At 45.9% G+C, this 18,488-nt stretch overlaps 1 protein-coding gene across 4 annotated transcripts in view; it reads right to left on the bottom strand.

Moving 5' to 3' along the window:
• The window catches only part of SLC35F2 (solute carrier family 35 member F2), a 132,658-nt gene that overhangs the window by 99,151 nt on the left and 15,019 nt on the right, over positions 1-18,488 (bottom strand). For 2 of the 4 annotated variants that reach the window (XM_086679219.1, XM_086679215.1), the window contains exon 1: positions 1,240-1,376. The exons of 1 other annotated variant lie outside the window; for it this stretch is intronic. In XM_086679219.1, the coding sequence (XP_086535345.1) occupies positions 1,240-1,361 (122 nt within the window). In that variant the 5' untranslated portion in view covers positions 1,362-1,376. Of the gene's footprint in view, positions 1-1,239; positions 1,377-1,977; positions 2,491-18,488 lie in introns of those variants that run through there. One more of the 4 variants, XM_086679216.1, reaches the window with a different exon arrangement.

Below are 18,488 nucleotides of genomic sequence, written 5' to 3'. Positions count from 1 at the left end.
CAGACACCTTGGATTCTGGTTTGCAATGTTTCCTAGTCTGATCCAGTGCATTAGCTACTCCTGACTACAACATACCAGGATTTTGAAAATATTAGAACGTTAGGAGGAAAAAAAGAAATGATTGCTAGTCCTTGCTAAAGGATTAGAACATTCGGAGAAAAAAAAAAGAAATCATCGCGAAGCCTTGTCATCTAAGCCTTGACATCTCGCTCAATGGGTATCCATCTGGCGTACTGTCTGCCCATCCCCCGGGCCTCTGGCACCTCGGGGTACGCCACCCCACTTCCCAGCCCCCAGGAACGGAGGGCTAATGGTGGCTAACGACTGACGGATACAGAGCAGTACCACGAGCCAGGCCGTGGGCCCAGCCACGTAATCCTCACATTCTCCCAACAAGGTGGGAACTGTTATTATCCCCTTTTACAAACAGGAAAACGGGACAGAGACAGGTTAAGCGACTTCCCCAAAGTCACCCGGCTGGGAAGCGGCAGGCGGCACCGACGGGATCAGAGTGCAGAAGAACCGAGCCCTGAGCCATTGCCCTACCCTGCCTCCCAGCTGAGAGCCTGTGGACGTGCGTCAGGACATACAAGCTGGACGATCCAAGACGATTTGGGCCCGACTTTGCACAGGCATCTATTGCGAACTACACTCATTTCCACGACGAAAATGCACACGCCATTCTCGACCCGGTTTTGAAAACGAGTTTTCACAATCTTCAACGGGAAATGTGCTTTGTTCATCTGAAGACAAGTAAATAAATAAAGGCAAAAGCCTGTTTCACGAGGAGCCGGGGGCCAGAAGTTGTTAGGGCCCAGTCTGGCCGGGGCTTGCGGGCACCACCCTTTCCTGGCCATCCCGTGGCCTCCGGCAAACGGCTTAGCCTCCTTTGTCCACCAGCAGAGTGGCTGTGGGAAGAGTGCCACCTCATAAAGTGGTCGAGGTGACATGACAGCGTCCACAGAAACGGCTGAGCCCAGCACCCCAACCCAGCGGCCACTCAGTGAACGTGCGAGTCCAGAAGGCACGGCCTCCCTCCAGTAACCCCATCCCAGGCGCTGCCGGTCCCTAAGCACATTCCTGCTTCCCGCAGAGCACGGCGACCCCGGCGGCGGCTCGGGCCCCACCCCCCCCCCCCCCCCCAGCCGGGAGGGCCGTGCACCCCGCTCAGGCCCAGGAAGGAGGCAGGCTGCGCACGACCTCGCGGCGGCACCGCGAAACTTAGCCCTGACTCCTCACTTGGGTGAACTCCCCGGTCGGGAGAGGATCGCGGGCCGGGTCCGACGCGCTCGGGCGGCCGAAAGAACGCGGGCTCGCCCACCTGCCGCGCCGGAGGCTGGACACCCCCTCCTTCGCAACATCCCCGGGGCGTCCGGCCCCGGCCCGCCGCGCAGGGGAGGGGGCTGGGCACCGGGGAGCGACCCAGCCGCGCCCACGCGGCCGACTTCCCCCAAATCGTCTCACACGCAAGCCCACGATTTCCAAGAGGGCGCCGAGGGAGGAGCGCGCGGCGCTTCACAAAGCCAGGTGGGCGGCCGCGTCCCGGCCGCACGTGCCGAGCCGCCGGGACCCGGACGGGCCCCCGAGTCCGCGCGGCCGCCGCCTCCGCGCCGCCCCCCCCCCCCCACCCCCGGCCCCCGCCACCCCGGCCGCGTGTGCAGCGCAGCCACGTGCGCGCAGGGGCCCCGGCCGCCCGCGGCAGCCCCACCCCTGCCCCGGATGCCCCCGTCCCCCCCCTCCCCCACGCACCAGGTGAAAAACTGGCTTTTGAGCCCGCTCAGCAGGCGGCACAGCACCCCCGCTGCCCCGCCCCCGGCACACCCCACCGCCCCCCGGGCACCCCCGCACTCACCAGATAAAAAGCTGGCTTTTGAGCCCGTGCAGCAGGCTACCCAGCACCCCCCCCCCCCACTGCCCGCGGGCACCCTCGCCCCTGCCCCCGTTACAACCCCCCCCCCCCCCGCGCCCCGCACTCACCAGGTGAAGAGCTGGCCTTTGAGCCCGCGCAGCAAGCTGCCCAGCCGCCCCGCTGCCCCCGGGGCGCGCGGCTGCGGGGCAGCGCGTCCCGCCGGCGAGGCCGCCTCCATGCGGTCCCCTGCAGTCTGGGCGCCCGGAACCCCCCGACGTGCCGGGGCGGGGAAAACCGGCGGGGGCGGTGCCTGGGCGGCCGGCGGGATCCGACCCAGTGCCCGCGCGCGCGCGCGCGAGCGAGCTCGCGTGCCTCCCTCGTCGGGCTGGCTGGGCGCCTCCCCTGTCAGGCCCGCGCAGCCGGACCGAACATTTGCAGGTCAGCGCCTGGCGCCCCCGGGGGAGCTGCGGGTCGCGGGGCGCTGTCTTTCCCCGCCCCGGCAGAGGAGCCACGGCGACGGGTGGCCCCTAATATGCATGTCAGGGTCTTACGGTTCCCTGTCGCGAACCGGCACGTGAGGCGGTGCAAGGCTGTGCCCCCGCGCCCCGACCTCGGGGGCCGTGACTTCGCAGCCGCCTGAACTTTGCCAACTGGAAAGGAGCGGCTGGCTCCACCCCCTGACCGCCCGGCCTCCTCCCTCTGCCTAATTTATGAAAGATCCTTCCTATTCAATCTAAAAGAACTGACGACGCTTTAGTGCTGTTCTGGGTGAAAACCTGGGAGAAATCCCAGAGGGATCGGGGCGACGCGTCCCTTCGGCGCGCCTCCTTCCTCTCGGGTGGGTTGGGCGCGCTGACCTGTCCCGCAGGTGCCACCCGCTGGCGCGCACTCTGGGCGCCCGCGCTTGGACCACGCCTTGCGAGGCCTCTGTGGACCCAGGAGGACCGAGCTTCTGCGCTCGGGAAGCTCCTGACACCCGCCCCCACCCTCCCCCCAGGTCCCCCTACACACACACACACACCACCCCCCACCCCCGGCAGGAGGGGCCCGCGGGTCCAGCAGAAAGGGGAAGATAGGGAGACGAGAGAAAAGGTGTCTTTATAGACGGGTGTTTCCTAACCACCTCCCTACCTGGCGACGGGGCAGCGGGGGAGGAGGGTCTGAAGAAGGAGCAAGAGAGAGGTAAATTCAAATGAGCTGGCGGTTCTGTAAGAAAGTTCTAAGAAAGAACATAGATTTTGAAAACTGAAATGTAGCTTTAGGAATCCCAAGTTTAGCATCTTACAGGAACCCCAAAGTTGAAACGAACTTATTTTTTAATTGTTGAAGAACATGGTCATCCGTAGAGGGATAACCGCACATCACGGTACAACAGCATATGGAAAAGAGGACTTGGGAGTCCTCCCAGGACTTGGGAGGATGTTCTGTAGCTAATTTTGAGCGGAAAAAAGCAAGGTATAGAGAAGTACGTTTAATGTGATCTCATTTTTGTAAAGCGAACAACCCATTACACCCCATACATTGACAGGGTTTAATTTTACTTGATCCGTGTACTCCTGGAATATAGTAAGAAATGCCCCCACACTTTTGTATTCTCAGAAGTGGCATATTGCAAAGAAACACACTTCCCATTCGACTTAGGCAAGACCCAGAAATGCTCTCTCGTTCCCCTAGGACAAAGCCAGACGCAGAACCTACCAACTGGCTAAATTCCTCTTCTTCCTCCAGGCCTAGGAACTTTAACCCACTTTAACCCACTGAGCCAGCTTGTAACCCACATTAAAGGGTCCCCCCCTCGCGCCCCCCCCCACCCTGCCCAGTTCCCAATATGGTTGCCTCAGGGTAAAAAGTCCTCAGATCTGCTATTCAATCGAGCCACCTTTTCATTGCGCTTTCTTCCAGGGCAAGAGTCCCCTTCCCACTCCAATAATTCTTTCAAGTAAAGTCTCTTATCTAAATCAGATTTGGTTGTGGTTTGTTTGTTTTTTAAATGTTTATTTAAAAATTTTTTTTTCAACGTTTATTTATTTTGGGGACAGAGAGAGACAGAGCATGAACGGGGGAGGGGCAGAGAGAGAGGGAGACACAGAATCGGAAACAGGCTCCAGGCTCCGAGCCATCAGCCCAGAGCCTGACGCGGGGCTCGAACTCACGGACCGCGAGATCGTGACCTGGCTGAAGTCGGACGCTCAACCGACTGCGCCACCCAGGCGCCCCTAAATGTTTATTTTAAAGAGAGAGAGAGAGAGAGAGAGAGAGAGAGAGAGTGCGCGAGGGGGGGAGAGACAGAGAGAGAGATGGGGAGAAAGGAGCTGAAGTGGGCTCTGTGCTGACAGCAGAGAGCCTGACTCTGGAGCTTAAACCCACAAACCGTGAGATCATGACCTGAGCTGAAGTCGGATGCTCACCAACTGAGCCACCCAGGTGCTCCGTTTCTGTTTTTGTTTTTTTAAGATTTTATTTTCAAGTAATCTCCACACCCAATGTGGGGCTCGAACTCACAACCCTGAGATCAAGTCCCATGCTCCACTGACTGAGCCAGCCAGGTGCCCCAGATTTGTTTTTTTATTTGACAATATATACACATAGTTATGTGAGCATGGAGAAAAGTGTAGGACACATGTCAACACAAGTAACCTTAGAAAAGTTAAGGGATACAGAAAAAAAAAATTTTTTTTTAAGCCTGTGCTTTAAAAAAATACTCCAGCATGTATGACATAGTCCCTTTTATTTTCTTTTTCAATTTTTTAAAACTATATTTATTTATTTTGAGAAAGAGACAGCGCAAGCAGGGGAGGGGCAGAGAGAGAAGGATACAGAGAATCCCGAGTAGGCTCTGGGCAGTCAACACAGAGCCTGATGTGGGGCTTGAACTCATAAAACCATGAGATCATGATCTGAGCTGAAACCAAGGGTCAGACATTTAACTGACTGAGCCGCCCAAGGACGCTGATATAGTCCCTTTTATATATGTGTTGTGTCTAAATATATGAGATTAAAAGGTAGATTTAGATGTTGTGGCAGGCTGAATAATATCCCCCTCCCAAAATAATCAGTTCCTAATCCCTAGAAGCTGAGAATGTTGCTTTGTATATGTGGTGTCTCTCCTGATCAGATGGGGGCTCCCAAATGTGAGGTGACCCGATTGAGTAGGAGCCAGTGTGGTAGGCCAGTGAAAAGATTCACCCAAAGTAAAACAAGGGAGATAGAAGTTTAGTGTATACTCTACAAGGGAACTTTGGGCCAGGACAACACAGGAGACCCTGTATGCCACAGGCAGTGGGGTGAGGGCTGTATTTAAAAGGAGAAGATGAAGAAGTATGGGGAGGTACGAATTTTCCTTTTTCGGTACCTGTGTCTAGGTGTAAGTAACCCATTGGTCAAGTAGGGCTTACAGATATTTTGAGGTGGGTCGTCTAATGGGCCGTTTGTATTTGGCCAGGGGGTTGATAAGTTGATATGGGCCCTTTCCACATTCCATGGCTCCAGCCTGTGGCCTAAACCTCGCCTCTACAATATGGTAAAAAAAAAAAAAAAATTGCAGATGTGATTCAATGCTGTATCTCGAGATGTGGAAATTACCCTGAATTATCTGGTGAGTTTTAATTAATCACGGACATCCTTATGAAACAGAAGCAGATGGAGGTTTACAGAAGAGAAACTGACACTGTGATACAGGCGGAGATTGGGAAACTGCGCTTTGAAAACCCACAAACCAAGAAGTCAAGGCAGCCACTGTGAGCTCAGAGCCTCAAGAAGGAAGTAGCCTTATCGGTAGCCCAATAAAACAGATTTCGAACTTCTGGCCTCTAGAGATGGCAGAGAATAACCTTGTGTAGTTTTAAGCCACTGCATCGGTGGCGATTCATTACAGCTGCCATAGGAAACAAATGCAGATTGTACACCCGCTAACTTGTAGGGATCATGATACACTGTCAAGCGAAAAAAGCAAGTTGCAGATTTGCAGAATAATTGTATAATATGATTCTGTTTTAGTAAACACCACCAATGAGGTAACTAAATATCTTCACATATACATATACATTTATATGCATGTATATATGCTTGCTTGTATCTATATGAGCAAGAAGGTGTGGGAGAATATACACCAGGCCATTGATTTAAGTCATGGGAGTTATGAGGGGGGAGGGAGGGGGGAGAGGTGGAGAAGGGGGATAAGGGAGTTGAAATGGCATTATATGTCTTCATTTTGTGTTCTTACTGTGGGCCTATGCTACTTCTGCAACTTGAAAAATATTCAACGAAGATGTTTTGTCCACAGGTCATGTCAATCCTAATTAACATATTAGGCTCAATGTATCACCCCCACAGAAAAATGAGGTCAGGAAATACAGTCAACCATTGATGTGGATTCTGAAGTTATGAACAAAGTTATGGGGCACCTGGCTAGCTCAGTCGGTTGAGTGTCTGACTCTTGATTTCGGCTCAGGTCATGATCCCAGGGTTGTGTGGGATCAAGCCCTGGGTCAGACTCTGAGCTAAGCGTGGAACCTGCTTAAGATCCTCTCTCTCTCTCTCTCTCTCTCTCTCTCTCTCTCTCTCTCTCTCTCCCCCCCTCCCCCTCTGCCCTTCTCCCCAATTCATGCTCTTTCCCTCAAAAATAAAATAAATAAATAATGAAGTTATGGACAAAGTTCTATTTATTTTCTAAACAAAAAAACCTTCCTCAAAAAGTAGCAATAGTAGTTGCTGGGGCGCCTGGGGGGCTCAGTTGGTTAAGCATCCGGCTTCCACTCAGGTCATGATCTCGCAGTTTCTGAGTTCGAGCCCCACATCAGGCTCTGTGCTGACAGCTCGGAGCCTGGAGCCTGCTTTGGATTCTATGTCTCCCTCTCTCTGCCCCTCCTCCTCTCACACACTCTCTCTCTCTCTCTCAAATATAAATAAACATTTTTTAAAATTTACAAAAAAAAATTATATGAAAAAATAGTAGTATTGCTCTCAAATGAGCTCATCCCCTGACTGAAGATTATTGATCAGACTACATTATTTTGGTTTCAGGATTAAAATATATTGAGCGGATCTGTGGGCATCAATCCACAAGGTTTTGTCAAAGGAAATTTACTGGAAAAAAAATTATTTAGTGGTTGGGAAATTCTGCACACAATAGCCCTTGCTTCCTACAAGCACCAAAAAACAACTACCTCTTATTGAGTACCTACGGTGTGCCAGACCCTTCGTACACATTTTCAGTTCTGTTCCAATTATCTATTGTATATATCAAATCACCCAAAATATCAGTGGCTTTACACCATAATCATTCTGTTATCTCTTGTGGTTTCTGTGGGTCAGACATTTAAGAAGTTCGGGGCCAGGCGGCTCTTGCTTATGGCCTTTCATGCAATTGCAGTCAGAAGGCAGCTGAAGCAGGAAGGTGGGGGTGTCGAGGGGTGGTGGGGCTGGAGCATCCAGGGACTGACCAGACTCACTCTTCACTGAGTTCTGTGTCGTCTCCTGCCGTGGGCTAAAATTAGGCTTCCTCACAGCCTGGTAACTTTGAGGTAGTTAGTCTGCGTATATGGCAGGTTGTTCCTCCCACCCCTAAGCTAGTGTCCCCAGAGAAAGAAAAAGCCAAAACGTTGTTAATGTCCTCCAGCCAAAGGCCACCAAGAATATACACATAGTTAAACAAGCTGAGCTTATTACTCCTTGCAGCGAGGGAGAAAGACCTCTGGGAGAACCACTGGCTGTCTCTGTAAGAGGATGTTAGAAAGAATAGGCTTGGGGCTTTGGTTGAATGATTTGAGGAAGGATGGAAGGAAGGAAGGATTTATTCTGGGTTGAGTGCTGTCAGACTGGACGCAATTCTGATTGGTATCTCGATCAATAAATGTTGGGGCACCTGGATGGCTCAGTCGGTTAAGCATCCACCTCTTGATTTTGGCTCAGGTCATGATCTCACGGTTTGTGAGATCGAGCCCCACGTCAGGCTCTGTATTGGGCTCTGTGCTGGTATGTGGAGCCTGCTTAAGATTCTCTCTCTCTGCCCCTGCCCCACTCAAAGGCAGCTGTTCATGCACTCATGCACACACACAGACTCTCTCTCTCTCTCTCAAAATAAATACACATTAAAAAAACTACATCTTACGTATAAAGAGGGCACAACAGGGTGGGGACAAAACTGTAGTTGGTAAAGAGGCAGCAGCCATTCATTTTGACCAAGAGAGAAGGGAGTTGGTGTTTTGTGGGTGGCACAGTGATCCTGTTTTTTGCTTAGATAAAATTATGAACTGGCATTGCTCTGTCTCATTTTATCATGGTCTCAGAATAATCTTATCTTTGGACGGTACTCTGTGAGATTGTTTATGTTCAATAACAGAAAAAAATGGCCTAGCTATGAGTGCCAGGCCAGCTTCCAATGTTAAAGACTGACTTTTTCTTTTCTTTTCTTTTCTTTTTTCTTTTCTTCCCTTTTCTCTTCTCTTCTCTTCTCTTCTCTTCTCTTCTCTTCTCTTCTCTTCTCTTCTCTTCTCTTCTCTTCTCTTTGTATCTCCTTTTATGGCCAAGCATCAAAAGTCACATGGGATCACCTTCATTATAATCACAAGGCCATCTAGGGGCACCTGAGTGGCTCAGTCAGTTAAGCATCAAACTTCAGTTCAGGTCATGATCTCACAGTTCATGAGTTCAAGTCCTACATTGGGCTCTGCACTCACAGTGTGGAGCCTGTTTGGGATTCTCTCTCTCTCTCTCTCTCTCTCTCTCTCTCTGCCACTGTCCCACTCTCTCTCTCAAAATAAATATACTTTAAAACAAAATTTAAAAAAAAATCACAAGGCCATCTAGATGCAAGGGGAGGGAACACAGACCTGTTCTGGATTGAATGCTTGTATCCCTCCAAAATTCGTATGTTGAAATCCAATCCCCAGTGTGATGGTATTTGGAGGTGGGGTCTTTGGGAGGTAACTTAGGTCATGAGAGTGGAGCCCTCGTAAACAGAGGCCATGCAGCTGGCTCCCTTTTTCTCTGCCACGTGAGGATACAGTGAGAAGTGAGCACCCATAGCCCAGAAGAGGGCTCTCACCGGAACCTGACATGTTGGCACCTGGGTCTCAGGCTAGCAGCTTACCAGCTTCCAGAACAGAGAAATAAGTGTTTGCTGTTTAAGGCACATGGTCTATGGTAATTTGTTAAAGCAGCTCGAATAGACTGAGACAACCCCCACCTCTCCACGGGAGATGTGTCATGGGGAAGCCTGAGGAGAGAGAGCTTGTGGGATGGGAGATTTTGCTGCAAACATCTTTGGAAAGTAGAGTCAGCCACAAATCCTTTCCAAAATGCTAGGTTTATTAGCTCTTATTAGCTTATTAGCACTATTTTTTCAGAATAGTAACCGACCCTGACATCAAGGTCACCAGGCTGCTTCTCCAATTTAACTGACAAGCACCGATGAGCCTCTTTCTCAATATCTTTTTCTCCTTCTTTGTAAAAATAACTATAAATAAACATATTTTTAATTCTCACCACATACAACATACTGAATAATAAAAGCTGTTATGTTCATATCCATATTATGATTCTCATCAATCAAAAACCATAAGACTGTAATTCTCAGTATATTACCCAAAGCAATCTACACATTTCATGCAATCCCTATCAAAATTACACCAGCATTTTTCACAGAACTAGAACAAACAATCCCAGATTTTGTATGGAACCACAAAGACCCTGAATAGCCAAAGAAATCCTGAAAAAGACAAGTTGGAGGCATCACAATTCCCCAGACTTCAAGCTATATTACAAAGCTGTGGTCATCAAGACAGTACGGTACTGACACAAAAACAGACACATATATCAATGGAACAGAATAGAAAACCCAGAAATGGTCACACAACTATATGGTCAACTAATCATTAACAAAGCAGGAAAGAAAATCCAAAGGAAAAAAGACAGTCTCTTCAACAAAAGATGTTGGGAAAACTGGACAGCAGCATGCAGAAGAATGAAGCTGGACCACTTTCTTACACCAACACAAAAATAAATTCAAAATGGATTTAAGACCTAAATGTGAGTAAGGAAACCATCAAAATCCTACAGGAGAACACAGGCAGCAAGCTCTTTGACCTCGGCCACAGCAACTTCTTACTAGACACATCTCCAAAGGCAAGGGAAACATAAGCAAACATGAACTATTGGGACCCCATCAAGATAAAAAGCTTCTGCACAGTGATGGCAAAAAATCAACAAAACTGAAAGGCAGCCTATGGAATGGGTAGAGATATTTGCAAATGACATATCTGATGAATGGCTAGTATCCAAAACCTATAAAGGGCTCATCAAACTCAACACCCAAAAAACAAATGATCCAGGTAGGAAATAGGCAGAAGACATGAATAGACACTTGCAAAGAAGACATCCAGATGGCCAACAGGCACATGAAAACATGCTCATCACTCATCATCAGGGAAATGCAAATCAAAACCACAATGAGATACACCTCACACCTGTCAGAATGACTAAAATTAGCAACTCGGGCAACAACAGGTGTTGGCGAGGATGCATAGAAAGTGCAACCCTCTTACACTGTTGGTGGGAATGCAAACTGATGCAGCCACTCTGGAAAACAGTATGGAGTTTCCTCAAAAAGTTAAAAACAGAACCACCCTATGACCCAGCAATTGCACTACTAGATATTTACCTGAAGGATATAAAAACAAAAATTTGAAGGGGCACAGGCACCTCGATGTTTAAACCAGCATTATCAACAATAGCCAAGAGGTGCCTGGGTGGCTCAGGTGGTTAAGTGTCCAGCTCTTGATTGAACAGGATATCACAGTTAGTGAGACTGAGCCCTGAATCGGGCTCCACACTAACACCTTGGGATTCTCTCTCCCTCTCTCTCTGCCCCTCCCCCGTGCTCTCTCTCTCTCTCCATCTCAAAACAGATAAATAAACTTTTAAAAACAAACAAACAAAAGTAATAGCCAAACTACGGAAAGAGCCCAAATGTCCATTGGTTGATGAATGGATAAAAAGGATATATATCACATAATACTCAGGCATCAAAAAGAATGAAATCTTGACATTTGCAATGACGAGGATCGAACTAGAGTGCATTATGCTAAGCAAAATAAGTCCAGCAGAGAAAGGCAAATACCATATGATTTCACTCATATGTGGAAATTAAGAAACAAATCAGATGGACCACCTGGGTGGCTCAGTTGGTAAAATGCCCAGCTCTTGATTTCAGCTCAGGTCATGATACTGAGATTCACGAGATTGAACCCCAAACTCAATAGATTCTCTCTCTCTCTGCCCCTCCTCACCTGTAAACAAACAAACAAATACACATTTCTTACAAATCTTTGAATCAAGGAGCACCTGGGTGGCTCAGTCAGTTAAGTGTCCGACTTCGGTTCAGGTCATGATCTCACAGCTCGTGAGTTCAAGCCCCACGTCAGGCTCTGTGCTGACAGCTCGGAGCCTGCAGCCTGCTTCTGATTCAGTGTCTCCCTCACTCTCTTCCCCTCCCCTGCTCACACTCTGTCTCTCATTCTCAAAATTAAAAAATAAACAACAACAAAAAATCTTTGAATCCTTGGGGTGCCTGACTGGCTCAGTTGGTGGAGCGTGCAACTCTTGATCTCAGGGTTTGTGGGTTCGAGCTTCACATTGGGTGTAGAGATTACTTAAAAAAACAAAAAGAAAAATAAATAAAAATCTTTGAATCCAGAACCAATGTTTAAGGTAAAGTCATTTAATAAAATGTAAATGGGAACTTTTCAAATGTAATCTGTATTTAACTTCCTCTTAAAGCCCTTATATAAAAAAGCTTATTTTAATACAATGTAATATTATTCATCTATAACAAAGGAAATCCTGCCATTTGCAACAATATGGATGAACCTTGAGGGCATTGTGCTAAGTGAAATAAGTCAGAAAAAGACAGATAGTGCCTACCTCACTTGTATGTGGAATCTAAAAAAGGTGAACTCCTAAGAAACAGAGTAGAATGGTGGTTACCAGGGGCTTCAGGGTTAGGGAAACGGGGAGATGTTGGCCAGACTACAACTTTTTTTTTTAGTTTTTAAAAATTTTTTAACATTTATTTATTTTTGAGAGACACAGAGACAGAGCATGAGCGGGGGAGGGGCAGAGAGAGAGGGAGACACAGAATCTGAAGCAGGCTCCAGGCTCCTGGCTCCAGGCTCTGAGCTGCCAGCACAGGGCCCGATGTGGGGCTCGAACTCATGAACTGTGAGATCAGAAACCTGAGCCAAAGTTGGACGCTTAACCGACTGAGCCACCCAGGTGCCCATCAGACTACTAACTTTCACTTATGAGATGAATAAGTTCTGGGGACCTGATGTACAGCATGGTGACAGCAGTTAACCATACTGAATTGTCAACTTGAAATCTGCTAAGTCAACAGATCTTAAATGTTCTCACTCCCCCCCCACACACACACAAAACAAAAAAAGGAAATAACTATGCCAAGTGATGGATATGTTAACTAACCTTAATGTCATAATCACTTTACTATGTATGTGGACGTCAAATCATCATATCATACACCTTAAACTTACACAGTGTTATTTGTCAATTATACCTCAATAAAGCTGGAGGAGGAAAAACCCTTAAAGATCCTGTTGGGGCACTTGGGTGGCTCAGCCGGTTAAGCATCCGACTTCAGCTCAGGTCATGATGTCACAGTCCGTGAGTTCGAACCCCTCTGTGCTGACAGCTCGGAGCCTGGAGCCTGCTTCGGATTCTGTGTCTCCCTCTCGCTCTGCCCCTCCCCTGCTCACGCTCTGTCTCTCTCTGTCTCAAAAATAAATAAATAAATTTTTAAAAAAGATCCTGTTTCTAGCATCCTATTAAATATGTCTGTTGCCACTATACTTGAGGCCCACAAAGACAAAGTGTCTTATTCGAGCTAAGCCTCCTTTATTTTCTCTTTCACAGGTGTTCTAAGAAGATTGCTGTCAAGCTATCTTCGATTTGAATGGCCGGGAGTACACAAGCTGCCCGAAACGAAAATGTCAGAATTATTTATCATTAAACAGAGTGAATCAATAATGCTGTGTGCTTAGACGGCAAGTTTGAAGAATTCACATTAAAACCATTATCTTATTATAGAGAATATTGTAAATCAATCAACCAGGTATTGGTTGAATGCAAATTATGTGCACACCACAGTTCTCGATATGATCAGCATTATTCGAGACATGAAAACTACTTTTACCTTTTCTTCCGTGTTTCCTTCTTTCCCTCCACAAACATTTTTAGAACATCTGCTATAATCAGGGAGCCAGGTAGGAGGCAAGGGAAATGTAATAATAAACGACACTTGGTCTTGCCCTCAAATTGTCTAAAATTCAATACAGAAGATCTGTACGCAACAGAGGACTTTATCATCTAGGCAAGGAGAGGAGGCTTTGAAATAGGAGCATCTTTTCAGGATTATTTCTAAGTGTCAGCCAGCCCCTACGTCATGCCCTCTTTTCTACTCCATACCAAAGGATTTCTCTTCCCTTCACCTCTTCCGGGTGCTACTGCCCTTTTTCCTGAGATCACCCAACCTCTGAAATAAGGAGTTAAGGATTAACGAAAAGGAAACAGACGTGGAGTTGAACAACAGCAACAAAATCAAAAAAAGAAAGGGAAAATCATCTGGAGAAACTGAAAGTTTGTAATCACCCCTCGCTATTTCTTACTGTCTAGTTCCATGGTTTCAAATACGACCCATAGGCTGATGACTCCCAAACTCTTTATCTCCAGTGTGGGATTCCCCCGAGGTGCAATTCATACATACGACTGTGTACTTGAGATTGCCACTAGGAAAGCTTAAAGACGTCTAGAACACGGCCCAGACAAAACCCTTCTTTCCCCGTTTCCTGTTTTCTTTGCCATTCACTCCAATCCCAGTATTTAGCACCTCGATGTATCAGTTCTCAAGCTGAGAAATTGAGGGGTCATACTTGATTCCTCCTTTTCTCTCATCCTCCCCATGCAATCCAAGAGCAAATCTTTTACTTCCACTTCCAAAAAACATCTTGAACCCACTCACTCTTCTCTGTCTCCACCACCGTAGGATGGACTACCAAAATCTCCAGCCTAGACCACGGCGCTAGACTCCTCTATCATTTTACGTATTCTGTTCTTGTCTCGGTACAATCGTTACTCAAAATGCCTATGAAATTAGGTCACTGTCCTGCTTACAAGCCTTCACTGCTGCCTGTTTTATTCAGAATAAAATTTAGGTTTCGTGCTCTGGTTCACAATGCACCTGCACACGTCTTCAACTTGCACCAGACTGTGCTTTCTATTCCTCTAACTCCAAATTGGTCTCGTTTCCTCCGCCTAGAATAATCTGCCTCTAGATTATTAGACGATAATCTCAGCGTGGTGTCAGGTCCAGTGTGACCTATTTAGAGAAGAATTCCCTGAGGTAAATTAATCCACTGTCTCCCAGTCTCTTATCAAATTTAACGGGTACATTTTTTTAAAGTTTATTTATTTATTGTGAGAGAGTCAGAGACAGCACGAGTGAGGGAGGGGCAAAGAGAGGGAGCGAGAGAGAATCTCAAACAGGCTCCAAGCTGTCAGCGCAGAACCTGATGCAAGGCTCCATCCCATGAAACTGTGAGATCATGACCTGAGTTGAAACCAAGAGTTGGACACTTAACGGACTGAGCCACCAGGCGCCCTGGGGTACTTTTTTTTTTTTTTTTTTATCATAGAAATGTTTATGACTAAATTGTGTTCTCCAATGTATCCTGCCAAGCAGAACCAAGGGTGCAGGGCCACCACCCTGGTAAACCGGAAAGCAAGACCACCCGGGTTGGAACCAATGACAGAGCCTCAAGTCAAAGAGCATTATTCTCGAGGCTTAAAATCGGACGGATTTGCCATGCTAGTGTTCTGACTTACTTGGGACCAGTGACCCCTTTCTTATTTCTGATTTCTCCCTTTTGGAACGGGTATGTCTGTCCTATGCCTGTCCCACCACTGTATTTGGGAAGTAGATAATTTATCTCATCGCACAGATTCACAGCTGAAGAGGAATTTTGCCTCAGGGTGAGCCATACCCTGAATCTCACCCATTCTTGAGTAAGATGAAATTTAGATGAGATTGTAGACTCAAAATTCAGGCTGGAAAGGGTTAAGACTTCTGAAGCTAAGGTAAATATACATTGCATGTGAGAAGGAATGCCAGAGGGCAGGGTGTTTTGGGCTGAATTGTCTCCCACCAAAATGCATGTGCTAAAGTCCTAACTTCCTAAACCCCAGGACATGACAGTATTTGGAGGTCAGATCATTCAAAACGAAATTAAATAAAATGATGTCATTAGGATAGGCTAATCCAGTACGACTGGTGTCCTTAAAGAAGAGATTAGGACACAGACAGTTACAGAGGGAAGACCATGTGAGGATACAGGGAGAAGACGGCCATCTACAAGCCAAGTAGAGATGCCTAAGAAACCAAACCTGCTGAGGTCTTGATCCTGGACTGCTGGCCTCTAAAACTAAGAAAACGCATTTCTGTTGTTTATGCCCCCTAGTGTGTGGTACTTTGTTATGGCAGCCCTAGCAAACTAATTCAGAAAGTATCTGAAATAGGCTTGTTTATTTAATTACTAATTAAAGAATGCCCCAAAGAATGCCCTGCTCTTCTAGTAGGAACAGCCCCAAGTGCCTCAATAATCAGGGTAGAGCTCAACAAATGAGGCTAACCCATAAGGCATTCAAGTAAGTTTCTCCAAAAAGATTTCTTTTTATTTTGTCATATACACCTTCCCCAAACCTTATTTATTTAAAAAAAAATTTTAATGCTTATTTACTTTGAGAAAGAGAGACAGAAAGGGAAGAGGGGAGAGGCACAGAGAGAGGGAGATACAGAATCTGAAGCAGGCTCCAGGCTCCGAGCTGTCAGCACAGAGCCCGACTCGGGGCTCAAACTCACAAACTGTGAGATTGACTGAGCCACCCAGGCACCCTCATCTTCCACAAATTTTAATGTATTAATCTCAGTGCCCCTCTCACTACCTATTTCGTTTGATTTCTACTTCACTAATTTTTGTTTCAATCTATATCATTTCCTTCCTTCTACATTATTTGGGGTTTTCCTTCATTTTTCCTAACTCCTTAAATTGTATGCTAAAGTGCATTAATTTTGAGCTGCATCTCACAACTTGATGATAGTTTTGCTATCATTCACTCGGATTTTCCAATTTCCATTATGATTTCTTCTTTGACTATGAGTTTAAGACATCCCATCATTTCCAAGCATAAGACATTTCAGTTCTTTTCCTGCAATTTATTTCAAACTTAATTGCATAACGTACCCTATATGAAACCAATACTTTGAAATTTGCCAAAACTAACTTTGAGACCTAGTAAATAGTCAATTTTCATTAATGTTTCATGTGTGTTTAATGTTTTATTTTTTTCATTTTTGAGAGAGAGAGAGACAGAGCATGAGCAGGGGAGGGGCAGAGAGAGGGGAGACACAGAATCTGAAGCAGGCTCCAGGCTCTGAGTTGTCAGCACAGAGCCCGACGCGGGGCTCAAACTCACGGAGTGTGAGATCATGACCTGAGCCGAAATCAGACACCCAACCGACTGAGGCACCCAGGCACCCCTGTTTCATGTGTGTTTAAAATGTGTATTCTCTAATGTTCTAACCTGTCTGTTAGATCAAGCTTAATAATGGTGCTCTTCAAATATTCCGTCTCCTGCTAATTTTTTGTCGGTTTGGTATATCAATCATTGAAACTTGCTAAATTTGCTAAACCAGTGATTCTCAAAATACGGTTCCCAAACCAGAAACAGCAGCAGCATGTGAGAACTTATTAGAGGTGGAAATTCTCAGATTCTATGCCCAACCTATTGAATCAGAAGCCCCGGAGATGGGCCCAGCAATCTGCTTTAACAAGACTTCCACAGGTTCTGAGGCATACTAAAGTTTGAGAACCAATGCGTTAAATGATGCCTCTCGAATGGGGGCTTTGTCAGTTTCTCCTTGCAGATTTGTCAATATTTGATTCATATGTTTTCAATCGTTGTTAATAGGCATGTAGTAGCATTAAATTGTTATATATCTCTAGTGAATCAAAGGTTTTATCATTATGAAAGAACACTAGTTATCTGTAGTAAACAGATAACTTTTTGTGTTAAAGTCAATTTTTCCTGCTACTAATATGGCTTTTCCAAGTTCCTTTCAGTTAGTGTTGTCCTAGGGTATTTTGTTTTCCCACTTTGTCTTTCAATAATATGTCCGTATAACAATGATTTGTATACATCTCTTGAAATAGCATATAGCTGGCTTTCGTTTTGTTTTTCAATCTGATCATCTTTGTCTTTTCATCAGAGTTTAATATATTTACACAAGGAATGATTAATGGAATATTCAGATTTATTTATACCAAATTACTATGTGTTTTCAACTTGTCTCACTCAATGGTACTTTTTTTCCCTCTTTCTTGCCTCCTTTTGTAAATTATAGAACTATGTCTATTCTTTTATGGTTGCCCTAGCTATTCTAACGTGCAAACTTAACAAAGTTTGAAATTATCAGTGTTAATCCTGTTTCTAAACAATACAAGAATCTTAGAATACTTCAATAATTTCTCCAACTTATATGCTATTGTCTAGTAATTTAATTCTAACTTGCTTTTTCTTCCCTACAAGGTAGATAAATTTATTAATGTTTTATACAGTCATTGATTGTTTAGACATACTTAGGACCAGATTAATGGGTGTGTGGCCTGTGAAGTCCCATACTGGTCCCTGCTCTGAAGGGCCCCATGCTTGACTTAATACTCTGCTGATGCCATTTGAATTCTTAATAATTTTTTAACAAGGGGCCCTGCATTTTCAGGGCTCTGCATTGAGACCCAAAAACTATGTACCCAAATCTTCCATCAAGAAATTCTTTTAGAGGGTGACTTATTTTTCTTGTATTTATTTATTTTGAGTGAGTGAGTGTGTGTGTGTGTGTGTGTGTGTGTGTGTGTGTGTGCAAATGGGAGAGGGGTAGACAGAGGGGGAGACAGACTCCCAAGCAGGCTCTGCACTGTCAGCACAGAGCCCAATGCGGGGCTGGAACTCACAAACCACGAGATCATGACCTGAGCTGAAGTCAGACACTTAACCAAATGAGGCACTGGGGTGCCCCTAGATAGTGCCTTTTGATGGTAAAGTCTCTCTTTTTTGATTGTGTAAAAATATCTTAATTGTACCTTCTTTGCTTTTAAATTGGTTTTGAGGGTATAGAACTTTAGACTGACTAATACCTTATCTTGCCACTTTGAATGTATTTTTCCTGTTTACGCTGTTGCAACTCAAAGTCAACCAACTATCCAATTACCTTTTCTTTCTAGGTGACCTGACTCTTTCTCTGTGACTTTTTACTGCCTTCTCTTTTTTGGGGTTGTATATTTCACTAAGATGTGTCTCGATGTTGATATGTTGCTTGGGATTTGTTTGGCTTTGTTGGGCTTCCCAGACTTTAAGATATCTTTTAATAATTAGGGAAATATTCAGCCATTAGATTCATATTGCCCTTTCCCTGGTCTCTCTACTATCTTCTTCAGGGACTCCTTTTAGACATAGATCAGACACCCTTATTCTCTCCTCCACATTCCTCAGTTCCTTTCATATTTTCCATTATTTT

The sequence above is a fragment of the Puma concolor genome, chromosome D1 (genome assembly GCF_028749965.1).
Source record: "Puma concolor isolate L17-30 chromosome D1, mPumCon1.1.hap2, whole genome shotgun sequence".
NCBI classification, from domain to species: Eukaryota; Metazoa; Chordata; class Mammalia; order Carnivora; family Felidae; genus Puma; species Puma concolor.
This window is presented reverse-complemented; position numbering and strand designations above follow the sequence as displayed.